This window comes from Myodes glareolus, chromosome 1 (genome assembly GCF_982192425.1).
Source record: "Myodes glareolus chromosome 1, mMyoGla1.1, whole genome shotgun sequence".
Taxonomy (NCBI): Eukaryota; Metazoa; Chordata; class Mammalia; order Rodentia; family Cricetidae; genus Myodes; species Myodes glareolus.
The window spans coordinates 14,731,832-14,751,109 of NC_142026.1; the positions used below are offsets into that span (position 1 = coordinate 14,731,832).

At 46.5% G+C, this 19,278-nt stretch overlaps 1 protein-coding gene across 1 annotated transcript in view; it reads right to left on the reverse strand.

Annotated features, from left to right (window-relative positions):
• The window catches only part of Mreg (melanoregulin), a 61,642-nt gene that overhangs the window by 27,264 nt on the left and 15,100 nt on the right, over positions 1-19,278 (reverse strand). The window contains exon 2 of the mRNA XM_048459299.3: positions 11,961-12,120. Coding sequence (XP_048315256.3) covers positions 11,961-12,120 — 160 coding nt within the window. The remainder of the gene's footprint in view (positions 1-11,960; positions 12,121-19,278) is intronic.

Genomic DNA, 19,278 nt, shown 5'->3' on the forward strand with positions numbered 1-19,278 from the left:
CTGTCCTGGAACTCCGCTCCATAGACCAGGCTGGCCTTAAACTCACAGAGATCCACCTGCCTCTGCCTCTCGAGTGCTGGGATTAAAGTCGTGGGCCACCACACTGGGCTGTGTGTCTGTTTTGAAAATAAGACTTTTACGACCGGTTTACAGCTTTACTTTCTTATCAACTCCATTTGGCTTATGAAGAGACAAATCCTACCAGCCAATTGCTTTGTACCTGCCAATAAAGAAGTGGCCTTCCTTACCACACACACTACACCACAGAGGCGTGGCTGTCTGCTTCAGGGACGTGAAGCACTGGGTAAGGAGGAAGTTGGCAGTTTCTGCCCAGCTGGTCCAGCCTATTTCACAGAGCTGTTGGGACTTGTAAGGACACTAACCACTTCCACAAACCTTCCTGCAGCTTCGGGAGGAGGCAGTCATTGAGGTCAGGGCCTCAAGAACGGTAGAACAGGCAGGGCGACACAGGCCTTTTAATTCCAGCACTCGGAAGGCTGAGGCAGAAAGGTACCAAGACCAAGGCCAGCGGAAGCTACTTAGGAAGATTTCAGGCCAGCCTGGCCTGATGGCATAAATTCAATCCCTGGGATTCACATACTGGAAGGCAAGAACCAATTCCTGAAAGTTGTTACACACACACACACACACACACACACACACACACACCATGCAAATAATAAAGTTAATAAAAAGAAATCAAAGCAAAAATAAAGAATAGTAAGGGAAAGTGATCAAAGCCATTATACCCTCCTCATACATGACCCTCCTCCTCATGGGCCCAAGACACAGAATTCAGTTACAAAAAGCTCCCATTCTCCGGCCCTTTCCATTCCCTTAGGGGAGGGGGAGGCAGATAGAGGAAATCTCTGACCGACTTCCACCTCTTGGGCTACTTCCCAAATGCCGATACTGAGTGGGTTTGCTTAGTTCACCGTTTCAACTGCATGGAATGAGAGAAGTCTTGGACATTGCAGGTGGGGACAGGAAAGGGGACAGTTGCTGTGGAAAACGGTACAGCAGTTCCCCATACACTAAACACATGACTCCGCATCTGAGCACACACTCTGATGAAAGCAAGACTCTAACAGATACGAGTGTACTTGTGTCCACGATATCACCCGCAAAAGCCTAAAGGCAGAACAGAGAGCCTCATGTCACCGATGGCTGATGTGCCGGCCGAGAACAGTCTTACCCACATTTCAGAAAGAAAGAAAATCTTAAGGCTTGCTACAGCATAAACAACGCTGGAGGCACTAGACTAAGTGAAATATTACAATCCCAGATGCTATTCTTCAGGTACTGTCTGTAAGTCCCTGGGGACACACACACACACACACACACACACACACACACGAGCAGCCAGTCCCCCTTCCCTGAGGACCTCTAACTGCCAGGTTCCACCCACATAATGCTCTAACTGCCCTAACTAACTGGATCGTGCCCCCCCCCCACCCTAGTAAACAGCCCAATCTCTGGGCATAAAATCTCATCAATCTCCACCCTGGAAAGATCCACCCCTCCCAAAAAACACTATATAAGCCCTGTATCCTGTTCAGTTCGCTGCTGTTTAGCACCCGAGAGGAGGTAACCACCTTCTTGGTTTTTTCCCTTCCCAATGAATCTCTTGTATGAGGTTTCCTGTACGGTGTGGCTTTGCGGTATTTCTTGGCTCTCAGCTGCCAGGATACCTTTCCATCCAGCTGGAATGCTTACACTGTCCACTCTGGTTTTTGATACATGGTCCCTTGCTGGCCTGGAAGTCTGCTAGCAACTAACTACACTAGACTGGCTGGACGGCAAGCCCAGGCTTTGCTTGTCCTCACCTAGTGCCGGGATTACAAGCATCTGCCACCACTTTTGACTTTTTAATTTTTTTTTTCTTTCGGGGTTGGAGAGATGGCTCAGTCCTTAAGAGCACTATCTGGACCTCCAGATAGTTCAATTTCCAGCACCCACATGGCAGCTTGCACCTGTCTGTAACTCCAGTTCCAAGGGACCTGACTCCCCCACACAGACACACACGCAAAACACAACGCACATAAAATAAAAATAGCCGGGCACTGGTGGCGCACGCCTTTAATCCCAGCACTCGGGAGGCAGAGGCAGGTGGATCTTTGTGAGTTCAAGGCCAGCCTGGTCTACAAGAGCTAGTTCTGGCTAGGCTCCAAAGCTACAGAGAAACCCTGTCTCGAAAAAAACAAAAATAAAATAAAATATAAATAAAGCATTAAAATTTTTCTTTCAATCAGAACATATTGTCTAATTGCTTTCATCTTTTTGTGGGGTAGGTTGCATGTGACATATTGTGCAAGTGAACAGGTATATGGATTCCCCTTTGCATAAGGTGCTAAAAGCAGACAAATGTATAGAGCTTATATATAGAAAGGGGCTGAGAGATGAAGAGAGTTCATCGTCATTATTTAGTGGGAACAGAGTTGAAAACCTTTTGGAGGCTAACAGTGGAATAGCTGCCAAAGACGATGGGTGTCCTTACTGCTGCTAAACAGGATATTCAAGGAAGTTTAAAAATGAGCTGGGAGAGAGATAAGGTAGAGTCTTAGTTAGGGTTTCTATTGCTGTGAGGAGACACTATGACCACGGCAACTCTTATAAAGGAAAATATTGAATTGGGGCTGGCTTATAGTTCTGAGGTTTAGTCCACTGTCATCATGGCAAGAAACATGGTGGCATGCAGGCAGACATGGTACTGGAGAGGTAGCTGAGAGTTTTACATCTGGATCCCCAGGGAAGAGACTGCCACAGTGGGCCTGACTTCAACTTCTGAGACCTCAAAGTCCACCCCCTAGTGACACACTTCCTCCAAGAAGGCCACACCTACTCTAACAAGGCCACACTTACTAATAGTGCCACTCCCTATGAGCCTATGGGGCCATTTTCTTTCAAACCACGACGGTTGGTAAAATGTCTGTTTGCCGGGCACGCACAAAGACCTGAGCTCAGCCTCCAGAACCAGCATAAACAAAGGCAGACGCAGGCTGCTGAGATGTCTCAGCAGTAAAGGTGTTTGCTGGGTATAATGGTGCATGCCTATGACATCAGCGCTCAGGAGGCAGAGGAGCAGGAGAACCAACTCCTACAAGTTGCCCTCCCCACATGCATGGCATGCACATGCAGCATCCCCCCACCCCCGAGAAAAAGGATAAATAAATGAAAGAAAATAATTGTAGGCCAGGAATGATGGCAGACGCTTGTAATCCTGGCGCTGGGTGAGTGGGGACAGGTGGGTCCTAGAGCTTGCGATCCAGCCAGTCTAGTCTAGTTAGTTCCAGGCCAGCGAGAGACCTGTATCAAAAAAACAAGGTAATGGTTTCAGCCTTATAAGGCTGATACTTCCGGGTTCTAGGGGCCACGCAGGTGCAAACAAGCCCTCAGGCAGAAGTACCTAATAGCCCCCTGGGATGTTAAAGGGCCCCCACGTGATCCACGTATGACGCAGCTAAGCTCTTGCACGCATGCGTGACCCACCCCATCCCACCCCCACCTGTTATCTGCATATGACATAGCCACGTTAACCTTCTATGTGCATGCACTAGGCAGCTTTTAAAAGCTGGATGCACTATCTTCCTCTCTCTCTGCACACTGACTTCCCAGGCCTATGCACACCCCTCTAATAAACTCCTAAGCGGGTTTGTTGCGTGTTTCATGTTTCTCATTCTGCGCCAGGTAATTTCAAACAGTACCTGAAGAATAGTACCTGGGGTTGTTCTTTGTCCACATGCACACTCAAACAAATTACATATACACAAACACACGTACATATTTAAAAAGAAAACAATCATTAAATGGTAAGTTTTATCTTCTGTATATTTTACCACAGTTAAAAAAAAAAAAAAAGGCCAAGAAAGAAAAAGAAAAGTGGTCTATGTCTCAGCTTGTCCAGGGACGTCTCAAATTATAGTTTTGGCCAGAGATACTAGATATTAGCAAACAGTCTCTTTCCTCCTAGTTAAGACTTGGTGACATAGAAACAAACAGTATAGTCACCCTAAGGTTGAAGAAGGTGTCATCTCATTAGAAAACAGTGACAAGACACCTCTTACCTCCAAGCTGCATGATTCCAAAGCCCGTGATCTTCACCATTAAGCATGCTATAGTGCACCTAATGGAGTCCTGCCCCCTACTCACGGCTCACTTGCCCGTGGTTGACAAGGCTCACATAGACATGTAAGGTAAAAAATGTCGGGTATGTTAATGTTGGCCTCTGGAAAGAGCTATACTTTTAAAAGGGATGGTAAGGCAGATAAGCAGAATGTGACCTGGTACAGTTCAGTGGTCTTTACTAGCCAGACTATGCCACAGCACCAAAGGCGTGTCACCAGTATAACCCACCATCACGGAAGTTGTCACTCTGCGATTCTCCTGTATAGGGTCTGCCCCCGAAAACAAACACACACAAAGTCTCCACTGTCTTCTGAAGGCAGTGAGTCAGTATTTACTCAGGCAACTTTGGCTTTAACCAAAAAGTAGCCAAGGAGCTTTTCCCAAACTTATGGGAGAGCCCAGAAGAGTGGGGGTTTTTTTTGTTTGTTTGTTTTGTTTCTTTCAAGACAGGGTTTCTCTGTGTAGCCCGAGCCATCCTGTGACTCACTCTGTAGACAGAACTGGCCTCAAATTTAGAGATCCACCTGCCTGTGCCTATCAAGTGCTGGGATTAAAGGTGTGTGCCACCACACGCAGCCCAGAAGAGTGTATTTAGTCAGACAGGCTTGTTGGTCACAGACCTGAGCTGGGACCCCAGTAATCCCATTCATTTCCTTCAACCCTTTGAGATGACTCAGGTTCCTAGGCATACCCGTTGAAACTCCTCCTCACACTAAGCTTCCAAGAACTCAGTACTCATCAGGGCAGCATGTCGCGCACACAGCACTTAGCACACGGTACAGTACTTCACGAACACTAATACCCAGAACACAGGGCAAGACCCCTGGCTCCTCAGATCCTATGCTTCTTGAATTCCCCTCTGAGTCACCTAAACCCAAATGGTTCCCAGCAAAGTAAAATAAAGAGCAGGTGCATTTGGGACTGAGGCGCGGCTCGGTTTTGAAGCAGTTGCACAAGGCCTGTCGGAATGTGGACGAAAGGATGACGCACGGTGAACAATGCCTGAAGGAACCCTAAGAGAGGCTCCAGGAAGAAAGGCAGAGGACTTTTGACCTCAGGTGCATTTTGTTCTTGCACGTGATTTCGTGTCTCCTGCGTTCAATTTGTCAGACATGTTTATTCAGGTTGAATGTCAGAACGTAGCTATAGAACCCAATCTGGTCAGTGTGCCCTGAAACTGGATATGGCTTCTGCCTTGCTTTCGTGCTTCCCATGATATAATCTATAGTACATGCCAGGCAACTGTGTTAGGATTGGTCTGTCCTGAGAAAGTTCTGGGAAAGGGCTACTCTGTCAATGTTTAGTATGTGCTTACTGGCATTTTTTTTTTTTTTAGTTATATGTTTTTCCAAACTCAAACAACCTTCCTTGAATCACTGCCTTCTTTGTTACATTTGTGTATAACAGCGCACTGAAGCTGAAGTAAGGCTGTCTACAGCAGCAGACTCTAGTCCGCCCCCTTCTTTCAGGTCCTCAGATCCCCGGTCCAGCAGACAAGACCTGCTTGGGACTGCGGAAAAGTTGACACAGCCCTAGGTTGATCCCCAGCACTTCCGACAACCAACCAACCAGCCAAACAAACAAAAAGAATTCCATGATTCGTTTATTTGGATCTCCAAACAAAAGGTATTTGGGAGAACCCAGAGTTATCTGGAGAACGGCTTAAACTTTCCAACGCTATTTTGCTCCTTCTTGGTTGTGGTGAGCTTGCAGCCCTATCTCCAACACTAGCCAAGGTTCACCCCTTCATAGGCAATCAGGTAGCCCCAAAAGGGTGAGGCTTGCCCAACTCTGGAGACCTGCTGGGGTGGTAAGGCAGAACACGCTGGAACATCCAAGTCTCCAGGTGCTTCAACGATCCCCCATGTGGGTGGTCGGTGACCAGTTCAGCCTGCCATTTCTCTTTCTCCCTGCAAATATCCCAATCGACTTTACCCTCCTGTTTCTTTTCAGATTAAGGACATGATATCCTGAGTGCATAATCCAGCACTAGAAATAGCTCCAAGAAAGGCCAGATACTATTTTAAACATCATAAAGCCTATGTGCTATGCCTGGTAACACAATACCAGAATCTAGTCCTGGTACTATGATTTTGTTTTTGTAATTTAAAAAAAAAATACTAATAATACTTAGCTGTTCCCCTGGGGTTTCGGCCTGCTGTGGTTTCTGCAGGATTATGCTATCCACACAAGCATCTGGTGACTGTGTGGCACCTGTTAACGTGTAAATGTTGCCTGAGTGACAAGTTGGCAGGTTCCTGTCATAGCAACTGCATACATTTTTGATCATGAATTACTTGAAAGTAAGCATAAAATATTAAAAATTCATTAAACCTTAAAAAGTTTCTAAAAGGATCTCCTGAGAAAATTGGGAGCGTGGGGGGGGGGGGGCAGGGGAGGAAGAGAGGAGAAGAGGAGGGAGGAGAAGAACTAGAAGGAACAGGATTATTGAAACAGGGGAAAGACTGAGACGGACAGCAAGGAAAGAGATACTTTGACTGAGGGAACCATTAGGGGCTACAAGAAACCTGGCACTAAAGAAGTTCCCAGGAATCCACGAGGATGTTTCCAGCTAAGACCCTAAGCAATAGAGGAGAGAGTGCCTGAAATGGCCTTGCCCGGTAATCAGATTGATGACTCTCTTAAATGTCACCATAGAACCTTCATCCAGCAACAGATGGAAGCAGATGCAGAGAACTACAGTGGAGCACTGGGCTGAGCTCCCAAAGTCCAGTTGAAGAGAGGGAGGAGTGAGGATATGAGCAAAGAGGTCAAGGCCATGATGGGGACACTCACTGAAACAGTCTATCTGAGCTAATGGGAACCTTCCAACTCCAGTCTGACTGCATGGGAACCAGCATAGGACCAAACTAGTCCCTCTGAAAGTAGGTGACAGCTGTACGGCTGAGGTAGACTGTGGGATCACTGGCAGTGAGACCAAGATTTACCCCTACTGCTTATTCTGACTTTTTGGAACCCATTCTCTCTGGAAGAATACCTTGCTTAACCTGGATATAGTGGGGAGGGGCTTGGTCCTGCCTCAAAACAATGTGTTGGGCTTTGTTAACTCCCCATGGGAAGCCTTACCCACTCTGAGGAGTGGATGGGGGGTGAGATGGGGAGTGGGGGGAGCAGGAGGAGGAAAGGGAGTGGGAAATGGATTTGGCATGTAAAATGAGAAAAGATAGTTTTTTTTAAAAAATATTTAAAAAGTACTTAAAAGTGTTGATGAGAATGATCTGACATTTAGTATATATTTTCTTAACCCAAAGTGTCAAATCTGAACAGGGGACACAGCTCAGTGGCAGAACATCTGCCTCACAAGTTCCAGATCCTGGGCTTCCTCCCAGCACTGAAGAATTAAGTACCAAGTCCTCAGAGAGCTGCTGGTGGAACTTGGCAAATGGTGAGTAGCGTCAGTCACCGTGGAAAATCAAAAGCTGAGAAACGCGTCCTGAAATGTGGTCAGGGCCCCTCAGCGGGCATGGTGCTTCACCCACTCATGAAAATGCCTTTCTTACCCACTGGCTTCACCAAACCATATGCAGGCTGTGGGCAGACTTCATCAAAGCTCGCTGAAAACTGATCTAGATTCATCGCCGGTGGTGTGTGTTCCTCCCACAGTATTTATTACGTCTTGGGACTCGTAAAGCTCAGTCAGATTCAAATCCTGACTTTAAACTTAACAGGTATATGGCTTACGTTGTTTAAAATGGGAACAATAACAATTGCTTGCTTCAGTGAGTTCTTACAAGGGCATCCTGAGATACAAAAATTGAGACGGCTAGTGCTAAACGCTGTTCATTATTACTATCTTGGACAAAATCAGTGTCCTTCCTAATTGTTTTAATAAACGAATAAATCAATTGCTTCAATAATAAATCACAAACAATCATGAAGCTCCTTAGAACCGAGTACTATATGAAGGAGAAGCACTTCAATGAGCTAAGGGCAGGACGCGACCATTTGCTCATTCTCAGTCAGACATAAAGCAAGCACTTCTCAGCATCATGCGAGGAACCGCTTTTCACTCCCTGCAGGGCTGGCAATGTGTCCTTTCTTCTGCTCAGAGTCTGGTTTCCACTAGGGCTTGAGGGCTTTGCATGAAAGCAAGTGGATTCTGCCTGTGAGATTCAAATGATGTCACTCTTCATATTTCTTTGGCACCGCCAGTTAAGTTGGGAGCCTTTTCTTCATTGCTTATCTTTTCTTCATGCTTTTCCACGTGGAGTAAGTCAGCCTTAACTACATGCCGTTCTCCGGCAGTAGCTCGGGTTCAAGGCAGAGACTGCAGCTAGCACACACTATCCTGGAGTTCTTTTTCATTATTCGGAGAATGCTAAATAGGAACGTTCCCGGGTCTTCGGTCCTGATGTTACTCAAGGAGAGACACTGTTCAGCTCCCTTAACATACTGTTGGAATTTCCAAACAATACATCTGAAAATTATCTAGCATTCCTTTCATTAGGTGGAATTTTATTTTTAAAACCCAAATCTTCTGTTTTATTAACACCTGGACCGAAGCGATCCTTTTTGAGAGAGGAAATAGCATGGTAGTAAGTACGGAATTTGACTTAAAATGCCAGCTTACCAGCTTTCTACCTCATCCTAAAACACAATGGTGAGTCCGCTGTGCAACCAGGCTGGACAAAGGGATAACACAGTGGAGCGGACTCCAGTCTATATGTCCTCGTGTATCAGTCATCTGGTAACATTTGGTGTAGCTGGCAAGTTTCCTAGTATGAGGGTTTTTTTTAAAAAAAAAAAAATCTGGCTATTTTATAATGAAAATGTAGATTTTTCAGTTTCACTGTAAAAAGCAAAAGTTCCAACGTTTTAGGGCCCACATTCTCTGCATGGCAAACAGCTGTCTGGAGCGCAGCACCTGTGCCCATGAAGGCAGCAGGAGTTCCTAACACCATCCCGGGTGCTGGGTGGGGGAGGGGAACTACATCAGTCACTGATGTCCCTTTCGACCTAATCCCTGGTGCAATCTCAGATCTCAGATATCAACCTCTGTTCTGTACCGTCGAGTGTTCTTCCTGGATTCCAATTAAATTGTTTTGTTTTATTTTATATGTACGAGTGCTTTGCCTGCGTGTACCATATGTGTGCCTGGTGCCCATGGAAGCCAGAAGATGGCATCAGATTCCCTGGAACTAATTGAACCTGATCTCTCTAGAAGAGCAACCAGGGCTGCTAGCCGCTGAGCCATCCCTCCAGCCCCCTCCATTTTAAATGTATACCCTGTGATGCAGAAATGCAGTTCCTGAGAAAGACACGGAAGGTCCTACACAGCTCACCTAGGTGTCAAATGCAGCATGGCTTCTAATAGAAAAAAAGGAATTAAATCTCAACAGCAATATGTACTGGCTGAATAAACGGTAGAAAAATCCATGCAACAGAATACCAGAAAGCCTCCAAATGCAATAAAGAAAATGTAAGCATACAGAATCAGAAATGTGTCCAGAACACATAAAGCAGGAAAACAAAAAAAAAAGGTGCAGAAAACTATGTGCTCTATAGTCCAATCTGTGAGAAATGAATAATTTATCTGTTTTCATTTCAATTGCTGAAAGATACAGACATCTTTTATTAATCATATTACTTTTTGCTGTTTTTCTAAAGAAAGGGAAGCCCTGTGAACAGATATCCAAAGCATTTCACGTGTGGTAACCATCAAATCTTCATGTTATCTATCTGGTGATCTTTCTTAGTGATATTCTCTGAGAGTCAATCTTGATATCATTTCTTGAGCAAGAATAAGAAAAAAAAAACAAGCAAACAAGAAAAAACTGCAGGTGGCCCTCGGCCATCCATACCTGGCTCCCTTCGGAAGCTGCGCTTGTGGAGTGTTCTGCGACACCTGCTGCCTCTTCTACTGCGTGTTTGTTTTCTGGGTTTTCTTGGTTGTTTTGTTTTGTTGGTTTTTCGAGACAGAGTTTCTCTGTAGCTCTGGAGCCTGTCCTGTTCTGGAATTAGCTCTTGTAAACCAGGCTGGCCTTGAACTCACAGAGATCTGCCTGCCTCTGCCTCCCAAGGGCTGGGATTAAAGGCGTGCGCCACCGCCGCCCGGCGCCTCTTCTACTGTCATTTCAGAGACACACATGGAAGATGGCACAAGAGTCCGTCCCCAGGAGAGCTGCAGGGCTCAGCTGCAGACAACCACCTCATGGGATTCCCCTACAGGAAGCTCTTGCCCTTCAGAGCCAGGGAACCACCTGTCTCCAGCCCAACTCTAACCAAAGGCAACCAAATCACACCAAAACCAAAACACCTGAACACATGCACGTCTAAAGCCACCGGTAAAAACTGGGCAAGGTGATGCAAAGGCAGGCAGATCTCTGTGAGCCCCAGGCTAGCCTGGTCTACATAGCGATTCCCTAGTCAGCCTAGGCTACGCTGTGAGACCCTGTCTCGAAAAACAAATCAAAATGAATAAACCAGTAGTTAGCACTAACGCCCCACAACGCACCCCCGTGCTTTCTTTCAGAACTTCCGACTCTCCTTTCTCTGAACTGTAAAGCACGAATGTGTATAAAACACACAGTGTGTATTTCCTATGGGTGTCTACTCCGAGCTAGTCAGCAAGCACAGGCATGGGACAGCTTCGGCTGGAAATATTTTTTTTATACAATGCTCTAGTACTCCTTTTGAAAGAATGGAGGGACCACAACCCTCTTTGCTACCCTCATTCGCAGATCCTTTTCATATCCTAGTGTTCTCGTTCCACTCTTTAGGCCTTAGGAGTGTCCCAAGACTTATTGTAGGAGGCTAGAGAGACTGCTCAGCGGTTGAGAGCACTGGCTGCTCTTCCAGAGGACCGGGGTTCAATTCCCAGCACCCACACCTGTCTGTAACTCCAGTTCCAGGGCTTCTGACACCCTCACACTGACGTACACGCAGGTAAAACACCAAGGGACATAACATAAAAATAAATTATTTTTTAAAAAAAGACTTATCGTGAAAAGCATTCTAAATCACATGGCTGTCTGACATGGACAGTGTGAAATCTTTAAAAATGCAAACAAGCAAGTGTGCCCTGTGCACAGAACACACACAACCACTGATTCGGGTTCCACTAACTCACAACTAGCGGGAACACAAGTCTCCCTTCACATTTCAATCTGAACTATCTGACTGGGGCTTGTAAGTCGATCAACACTAACCATACTTAACAAGGACTAGTGCACACCGCTAAGATACTTTTCTTTCATGTCACACGACTTATCTGTAGGCTGAGTCCCTACTACAAAGCAGGACGAGGCAGGAGCAAGGATTCAAGACCAGCCTAGGGTGTGGGTGTGTGTCTGTAGGTCAGAGAAGAACCTCTGGCATCAGTCTTTGCGTCTACCTTATTTGAAACAAGGTCTTTCTTGCCCATCGCTGTGTATTCCAGGCTGGCTGGCGTATGGGCTTCTGGCAATTCTCCTGCCTCCAGTGGGGGCTTACTACGATTACAGACTCGTGGGAATGCAGCTGTGGATTCCAACACAGGACCACAGGCTTGTACAGTAAGCACTTGACCTGAGTCAGTTCTCCACCCTTCCACCTTACCTTTTGAGACAGGACCTCTCAGTGAACCTGGAACTCACTGAGTCAACTAGACTGACCCAGGGATCCTCCTGTGTCTCAGCCTCTCCAGCACTGAGATGACAGCGATGTATTGCCATGCCCAGTTTTTTTTAATATGAGTTCTAGGGTACCAAACTCGGGTCTTCATGTTTGCACAAGAGGCTCTGTACTGACGGAGCCAAGCTCCGCCCCGTCCTATAATAGCAATTCCTTACCACCTACTTTTAGCTATACATAGTGACATCTCAGAAAGTGCTTACCTCTGAGTCTTTAGTCTGCTGATTACGAATGACTATCAGATTATACAGGATCCTGTCATCATCTGCCTCTGTGTGGGACACATCGTGAGGCATACTCCATAAATTCTTTTCATCATCCCTCTCCAGGGTTGCTCCAAAGGAGGAATACGGATTGTTATCACTGGGAAAGAAAGAAAGCATACAGATTTTGTTACATGCATGTATTATATTTCATATATGCATATTTTAGAATATAAATAGAAACATCCATTACAACAAAAAGAACCTAAGTTATTTTTAATAATTAAGCATAAACACAATACAATTAACAAAATTAAGCTCTTTTTGGTGTTGTTGTTCTGTTGTTGTTTCTTCGTTTTGTTTTCTGAGGCAGGGATTCTCTGTGTAGCCTAGGTTGTCCTAGAACTACCTCCATAGATCAGGCTAGCCTTGAACTCAAAGATCCACCTGGCACTTTAAAAATAGCCTAAAAGGGATGGTAAGAGAGATCAGCAGGTAAAGGCGCTTGCTGCCAATGTCTGATGTCCTAAGTTCGATCCCTAGCACCTACACAGGGGACAGAACCAACTCTAAACGTTGTCCTCTGACCTGTGCAAGTGCACTGTAACACAGAACAGTCAGGCATGGCGGCACACGCCGGCAATACCAGCACTCGGGAGGCCAAGCAGGACAATCACATGTTCAAGCTTGGCCAGGACTACACAATGAGACTCTGTCCTCCAAAACCAAGAATAAATAAAAACAAAATAGATAAGTAGTGCATAATAAAAATGTTAGAAAACATATAATCACATATATAGACAAGAAGCGATTACTACAGCTATACAGGAAATTTAACACTAGGTATCCCAACCAAAAACCAACAGAATTTGGTAATTACCAGCTTTGAGATCAAGGACAAACTTGAATTGAAGCGTAGCTGACCCTTGTAGTACAATGGGAAAGCACTTACCTAGCATGTGCCAGGCCATGGGTGCAATCCCTAGCAACACACACATACACACACACACACATACACACACACATACATACACACACACACACACACACACACACGACTGGGGTTGGAGAAATGACTCAGTAGTTAAGAGCACTGAGTGCTCTTCCAGAGGACATGGTGGCTCACAACCATCTGTAATTCAAATTTCAGAGGCTCTGGCAGCTAAAAGACTCATATACATAAAATAACAGAAAATTATTATTTGTTTATTTTTACGTGCATTTGATTTTGCTTATGTTTGTGTCTGTGTGACAGCATCAGATCCCCTGGAGCAGAAGGTACAGATTAGTTGTGAGCTGCCATGAGGGCGACAGGAATTGAACAGTCAGTGAGCTTAGCTGCTGCTCCATCTCCCCAGCTTCAAGAAAAATTTAAACCCTAAACAACAACTATACACACCCAATGATCACAAACTATACACACCCAATTACTTTCAATGATCACAAAGCATGATAAGGACTAAGAATCTCAGGTGTAGGCTGGAGTGATGGCTGAGTAAATAAAACATTTTGAGCCTGGAGAGATGGTTCAGCAGTTAAGAGCACGGGCTGCTCTTCCAGAGGACCCAGGTCCGATTTCAAGCATGCTTATGGTGGCTTACAACCATCTGTAACTCTAGTTCCAGAGGATCCAGCAAACTCTTTTGGCTTCCAAGGGTACCAGTCACATACAGACAAGCAGGCAAAATACCCACATACATTTTTTTGGTTATGTTTTTGTAACTGGGGTCAGGGACAGTGATGCACACCTTTAATCCCAGCACTCAAGGGGCAGAGGAAGGCTATGTTAACTACACTGATCTACCTAGCAAGTTCCAGGCCAGTCAGGACTAGTAGAAACAAAACAAACAAACAAAAAAAAAATGTAGTAGAAACAAAAACAAAAAACGGCTGGGCAGTGGTGGCACACACCACTGTGAGTTCAAGGTCAACCTGGTCTACAAGAGCTAGTTCCAGGACAGGCTCCAAAGCTACAGAGAAACCCTGTCTCGAAAAACAAAACAAAACAAAATGAACAAAAAAGCACTTGCTGCACAAGGCTGAGGGTCCGAGTGTGAAACCCCAGAACGGAAGTGAAAACTGGTGAGAACGGCAGGCAGCCTTCAATTCCAGCCTCAGAAGATGCAGACAGGAGATTCTTAAAGCAGGCTGGTTAGCAAGACGAGCCGTGATATCGGCACATCTGTGACTGAGAGATAGGAGAGAGACAGACGACCTGACATTAATGCTGGGCCTCCATGTGCATGCGGACCCACATGCCTGCACCCCCATGTACATGTATGGCTTATTTATACACATACAGGCAATGCCCCCTACATACATACATGTAAAGGGAAACTTCAGTCACCTTGTCTTATACTCTTGCTTCATGAATGTTTCCTTTACAATGTATACCCACTTTTGGCCTCAAGGAGGCTGGTGATGAAGCATGCATGACACACAGGACATGCCTGTACACGGCCCTAGTTAACCTCTGAAGGACAGGACAAACAGGGCCACACTGGAGCTACTCGCTGCCTCTAATAACACGTACGAAGCATGATAGCACCTTTATCACGGGACTCGGTAAAACTGCAGGCATATGGACATGACTCCTGTCTCTGTTCCTCACTAGAACCAAGAATGGGAAATTCCTACGGGACGACCGACCACACGGCTACATAAATCAATTCTCTGATAAGCGCTCTAAAGGAGGCACCGTGAAAACACATCTGTGATGGCTAGAAGATCCTAGCGGCAGTGGACACACGTCTGTGCCGGCTAGCAGAAGATCCTAGCGGCAGTGGGCATCAGGCAGGTCTAAGGAAGAAGCTATGCTAGAACTGTAAGGAGACAGCTAACAACACAGGTGCCAGGAAGGGAGGCCAATGAGGAAACTCTGCGGGTACCTTGGAAGAAAGGGAACACTGGTAAGAAAAATGAGGGAGGCTGGAAAGGCAGCTGGGGGCTAAAAACATTGTGCTCCGTGGGCCACAAACCTAATGGTTTTCTAGGGCGGTTTTACCCCTAAGCAAGGCAGAATTGTATTGAGACAGGAGCAGCATTAACACCTTACAAAGATCCTCCCAGGTGAAGTGTGGGGAATGCTTGAGAGGTGTCAGGAAAAGATTCGAAAGGTTTGTTAATTCCGCAATTCAGGAGCTAGGCGTGGAACAGGCCTGAAATTCTGGTATTTGGGAAGCTCAGGCCAAGGATTCAAGGTCAGCCTGAGCTGCAGAGCAAACCTGAAGCCAGCCTGTGTGCCACAGAGATACCCTGCATACACAAAGAAGAGGAGCTGGGAGGAGGTGCACACCTTTAATCCCAGCGCTCGGGAGGCAGAGACAGGTGGATCTCAGTGAGGTCGAGGCCAGCCTGGTCTACAAAGCAAGTTCCAAGACAGCCAGGACAGTTGCACAGAGAAACCCTGTCTTGAAAAACCAAAATAATAATAATGATAAAAATAATATAAGAAAATGAAGAGGGAAGGGCAGGAGAAAACAAAGATGTAACTGACGTGTGAGAGGTCCTGGTTTGACCCCTGGCACCAGAATAAATGCACAGATCCATTCATAAGCAATTTAGATAGCTCAAGTGAGAGACGGACGGCAGGATTTGAATGAATGTGGAGCTGATGAAGTGTGCTAGCCATGACTGCACACAGCAGAATCGGGGTGCTGAAGATGAACTCAGTGGAAGAGAGCCGCAAGCGGGTGGGAGGAGGCAAAGCCACTCTGAGTTATTTACCTGGAGAAAGAGTGGCACGATTTTGAGGCAGAACAAGAATGCCCAGTGGCCACGGGATAACAAATAGGTCGAGTGTGTAACACCAGGGTGTGGCAAATGAAAACGCACAGAAGACATTCAGAAAAACAAAAGGAGGCACCGGGAAGGAGGGATGAGTAAATGACCAGTAGGCTGGAGGTAAATGTCAAGAGGGCACAAACGGGACACACCTCAAGCTGGCACCAGGAAATCTCACAACAGGAAGCAAGAACCAGTCACCAGACTGGGAATCAGCAGAGCTGCCCAGAAAGAGAGCTGCCCCAGGTGCCCTGGGTGTTCTGTGCAGGCAGGCTTCGATAAGCATGCTGAACGCACTCAGTCACTCAGACCTTCACTCATGGCTGTACTTTGTATAGGCAGGAACAACAGGCTGTCTCACCCTTAGAATTCAGTAAGCACAATACACACACGAAATGAAACAGCAAAAAGGAAGAAGTGACCGATTACATAAGAGGAGAAGGACGTTCAAGAGGTTTCTTCCCCCTTTTTCTTTAACATATATTTATTTATTTTATGTATGTGTATATGACTTGTCTTCATACACAACAGAAGAGGGGTTGTTGTGACAGTTACAGGTGGCTGTGAGTCACCACGTGGGTGCTGGGAATTGAACTAGGACCTCTGGAAGAGCAGCCAGTGCTCGCCACCGCTGAGCCATCTCTCCAGCCCCCAGAGTTCAAGAGTTTTATGAAGACAACATTAGCCCTTCACAAAAGAGGGAGCAAGGGCAAAGCACTCCGACAGAAAAACAGTTCAAGAAAGGCCAGCACAGGGAGGCTTCACATGCCCACAGACTGGGGTATTCCAAGCTCTCGCACGCGCACACACTGCAGCGAAGCATGAGTGACACGGGACTGAAGAAGGGGGGGGGGGTGAGCTGATGTCAGACTGAAGACGGCGGTAGGCTTGTGAACCACGAACTATGGCAGGTCAGACCAAAGGGTTGTAGAGCAACGGCTGGAGAAGGAACGAGGAAAGTGCGTAGTTGGGGTGGTGTCCCAACCAACTGTCACATGAGGAGCGGTGTGTGTCTTAGTCAGTGCTTCACTGCTGTGCAGAGACACCATGACCAAGGCAACTCTTACAGAAGAAAGCATTTATCTGGGGACTTGCTTACAGTTTCAGGCTCGGTCCATGACCATCATGGCAATGAACCAGCTTCTTTTTGCCTAACTAGCTCTTGCAATCTGTAAGTCACCACAACACCATAGACTCAATCTTGTATCTAGGGTCCCCCCATTCCACCCCTCCTGTTATAAAGCCACCTGGGACAGGAAGGGCTGGGACATAATGCCACTTGACAGATTAGAACTAAACTTCTCCGAGGAAAGGCTAGCAACCCTTTCTGAGTGGCGTCCCTGGCAGGGACTCACTGAGCAACTGTGTCATAAGAAGCATTGCGGGACTGCCGCTCTGCTCACAAGCACTGACCCTTCTCTGGGACCTGTAGACGGCCAATGGGTAGCCAGGAGTGGGACAAAGCTTGGTGTATCCACCTTCTGATTTCATTTGTATCCTTTGTCTTGTTCCAGTCTACACACAGACTTGTTAACCATTTAAGGAGTGTCTGTTGAAAAACTGGTTAATACAGAGTTGATTAGCCTTAAATTTACCTATCTCATTCCTTCTTCAAGACCAAAAGGGTGAAGATAAGATAAATAAGCTATTTTCCAACCTGGTGGAATGTCCAGCCGTCATCCTGCTCTGGATCCCCTGGAGTCCGGCCTAGAAGTTTCCAGTATTCCCTAGACTTGTAGTCACGTGAATTCCAGAAAAGTTGAAGCCTCTCTCATAGACCACCTCATGATGAGATCATCCCCTAAGTGGGATCAATTACCGCGTGACTGTAACTGAACGCCCCAGCTCCAAGGCAGCACAATCATCTCACAGGATCTGAATTGCACACGCACTCACATGCATGTACAAATGAACGCACACACACAACTTCATCCAATGTTAAATGCTAGCCTCTTCACCAGAAACACATAACATGTGGTTAACATGTAACATAGAAATGCTCACTCCACCAACAGGTGCCCCCTCCTGAGTTCTCCCCAGATCTAGGCTTGCCCTAAATAGGGGCGGGATTTTGAAGTTAGCCTGTGAAGAGCCGCTCTGCCAAGTCACTGATACTCAGGAGACAATGGAACCACCAAAAGCAGGAAAAAACCAGCAGGTGCTGCCCCGAGGGAACAGGACCTCTCCAGGGGTGTTCGTCAGTGCCCCCCCTTACCTTTCTATACTCATTCATCTCTGAAGAGTCACAAATGCCCCAGCCCAATGTCTCCCAACCATGACCCATGTGGCAATGTTCTTCAGTACTAAGTTAAAATCTTCCTTCGAAGCAGAGAGAAGTTGGAGTCCTGCCTCTAAATAACTGATTATTCTAGCAATGACTTTTAAAAAAATGGTCAAGGGGCTGGAGAGATAGACAGCTCAGAGGGAAAAGAGGTTACCCTTGCAGCATGGGTACGGCAGAGGACTTTTGTAATCCCAGCCTAGCCTACTGGTCTGTTCTCATCACCAGAAGACCCTGTCTCAAATTATGGACAGCTCCTGAATAATGGCACCCAAGGACGCCCTTAGATCTCCAAATGAACCCACACAAGTGCATGCACAACCCATCTATGCATATGCATACACACACACACACACACACACACACACACACATACACACACGGGTTCTTTGAGGAGTACCGGAAGTGTGTGTTTGGCCAGCTCTTGAGTCCCCAGTCTTGATCATGGCAGGTTTGTTGATGACTCCAGCAACCATCAAGCCCTACCTTACCCTGAAAGCAGCCAGGAAAGACCAGGCTAAAAAGTATAAAGCAAAATAACCCAAGAAAAAACAGCTTGGGAACCTTTGTGAGCCCCAGACCAGGAAGTGGGCAGGTGTGTAAACCCGACTCAGAGTGGCCAGGAGCCCCAGGAGCCTTGGGAGGGCACGTGAAGGGGGGGGTCCCAACCAGCAGCTGCCCTCTCTCTTCCTCTCATATAACCATGTCCAAAAGGCCCTAGAGAAAGTGAGAGCGGCCACTTTGCCCCTGGTCACCATCTGCTGATGATAAATATTTGATGAACCTCGGGCATTTGAGAAGTCGCTCTGATATTACAACCCCTGCAAGGCTACTCTCAGTCCCAAAGGGGAAGTCTTACATTTCACCCTAATCTCACCTCAGGGCATAAGACTCAAAGATCAGGAATCTTCTTTCAACAGGATTAAGTAAAAAAAAAAAATCTGCCTGGGGACATGGCTACAAAAGCTCTCAGCTCAAAGTCAGTTACAGGGAAAACCTGGGATTCCTCACCATGGCCAAGGACCCTGTGTAAAAAGATTTTGAAAAGACCCACAAAACATCACATACTGGATGGCTGCTGGCCAGAAGTTCCAGGGACCTCCCTGCTCTGGTCCTGGGCTGATGTGTGACTGATGCTACGGACAGTGGAGGGAGCAAATCCTGGGTCTAGAAACACAGACCTCGGGAAACCGTGTGATCAGAAGGTCTGTGTGACCCTCCCCTTTCTCTGCCCAGAAGGAGCTGGCCAGTCCC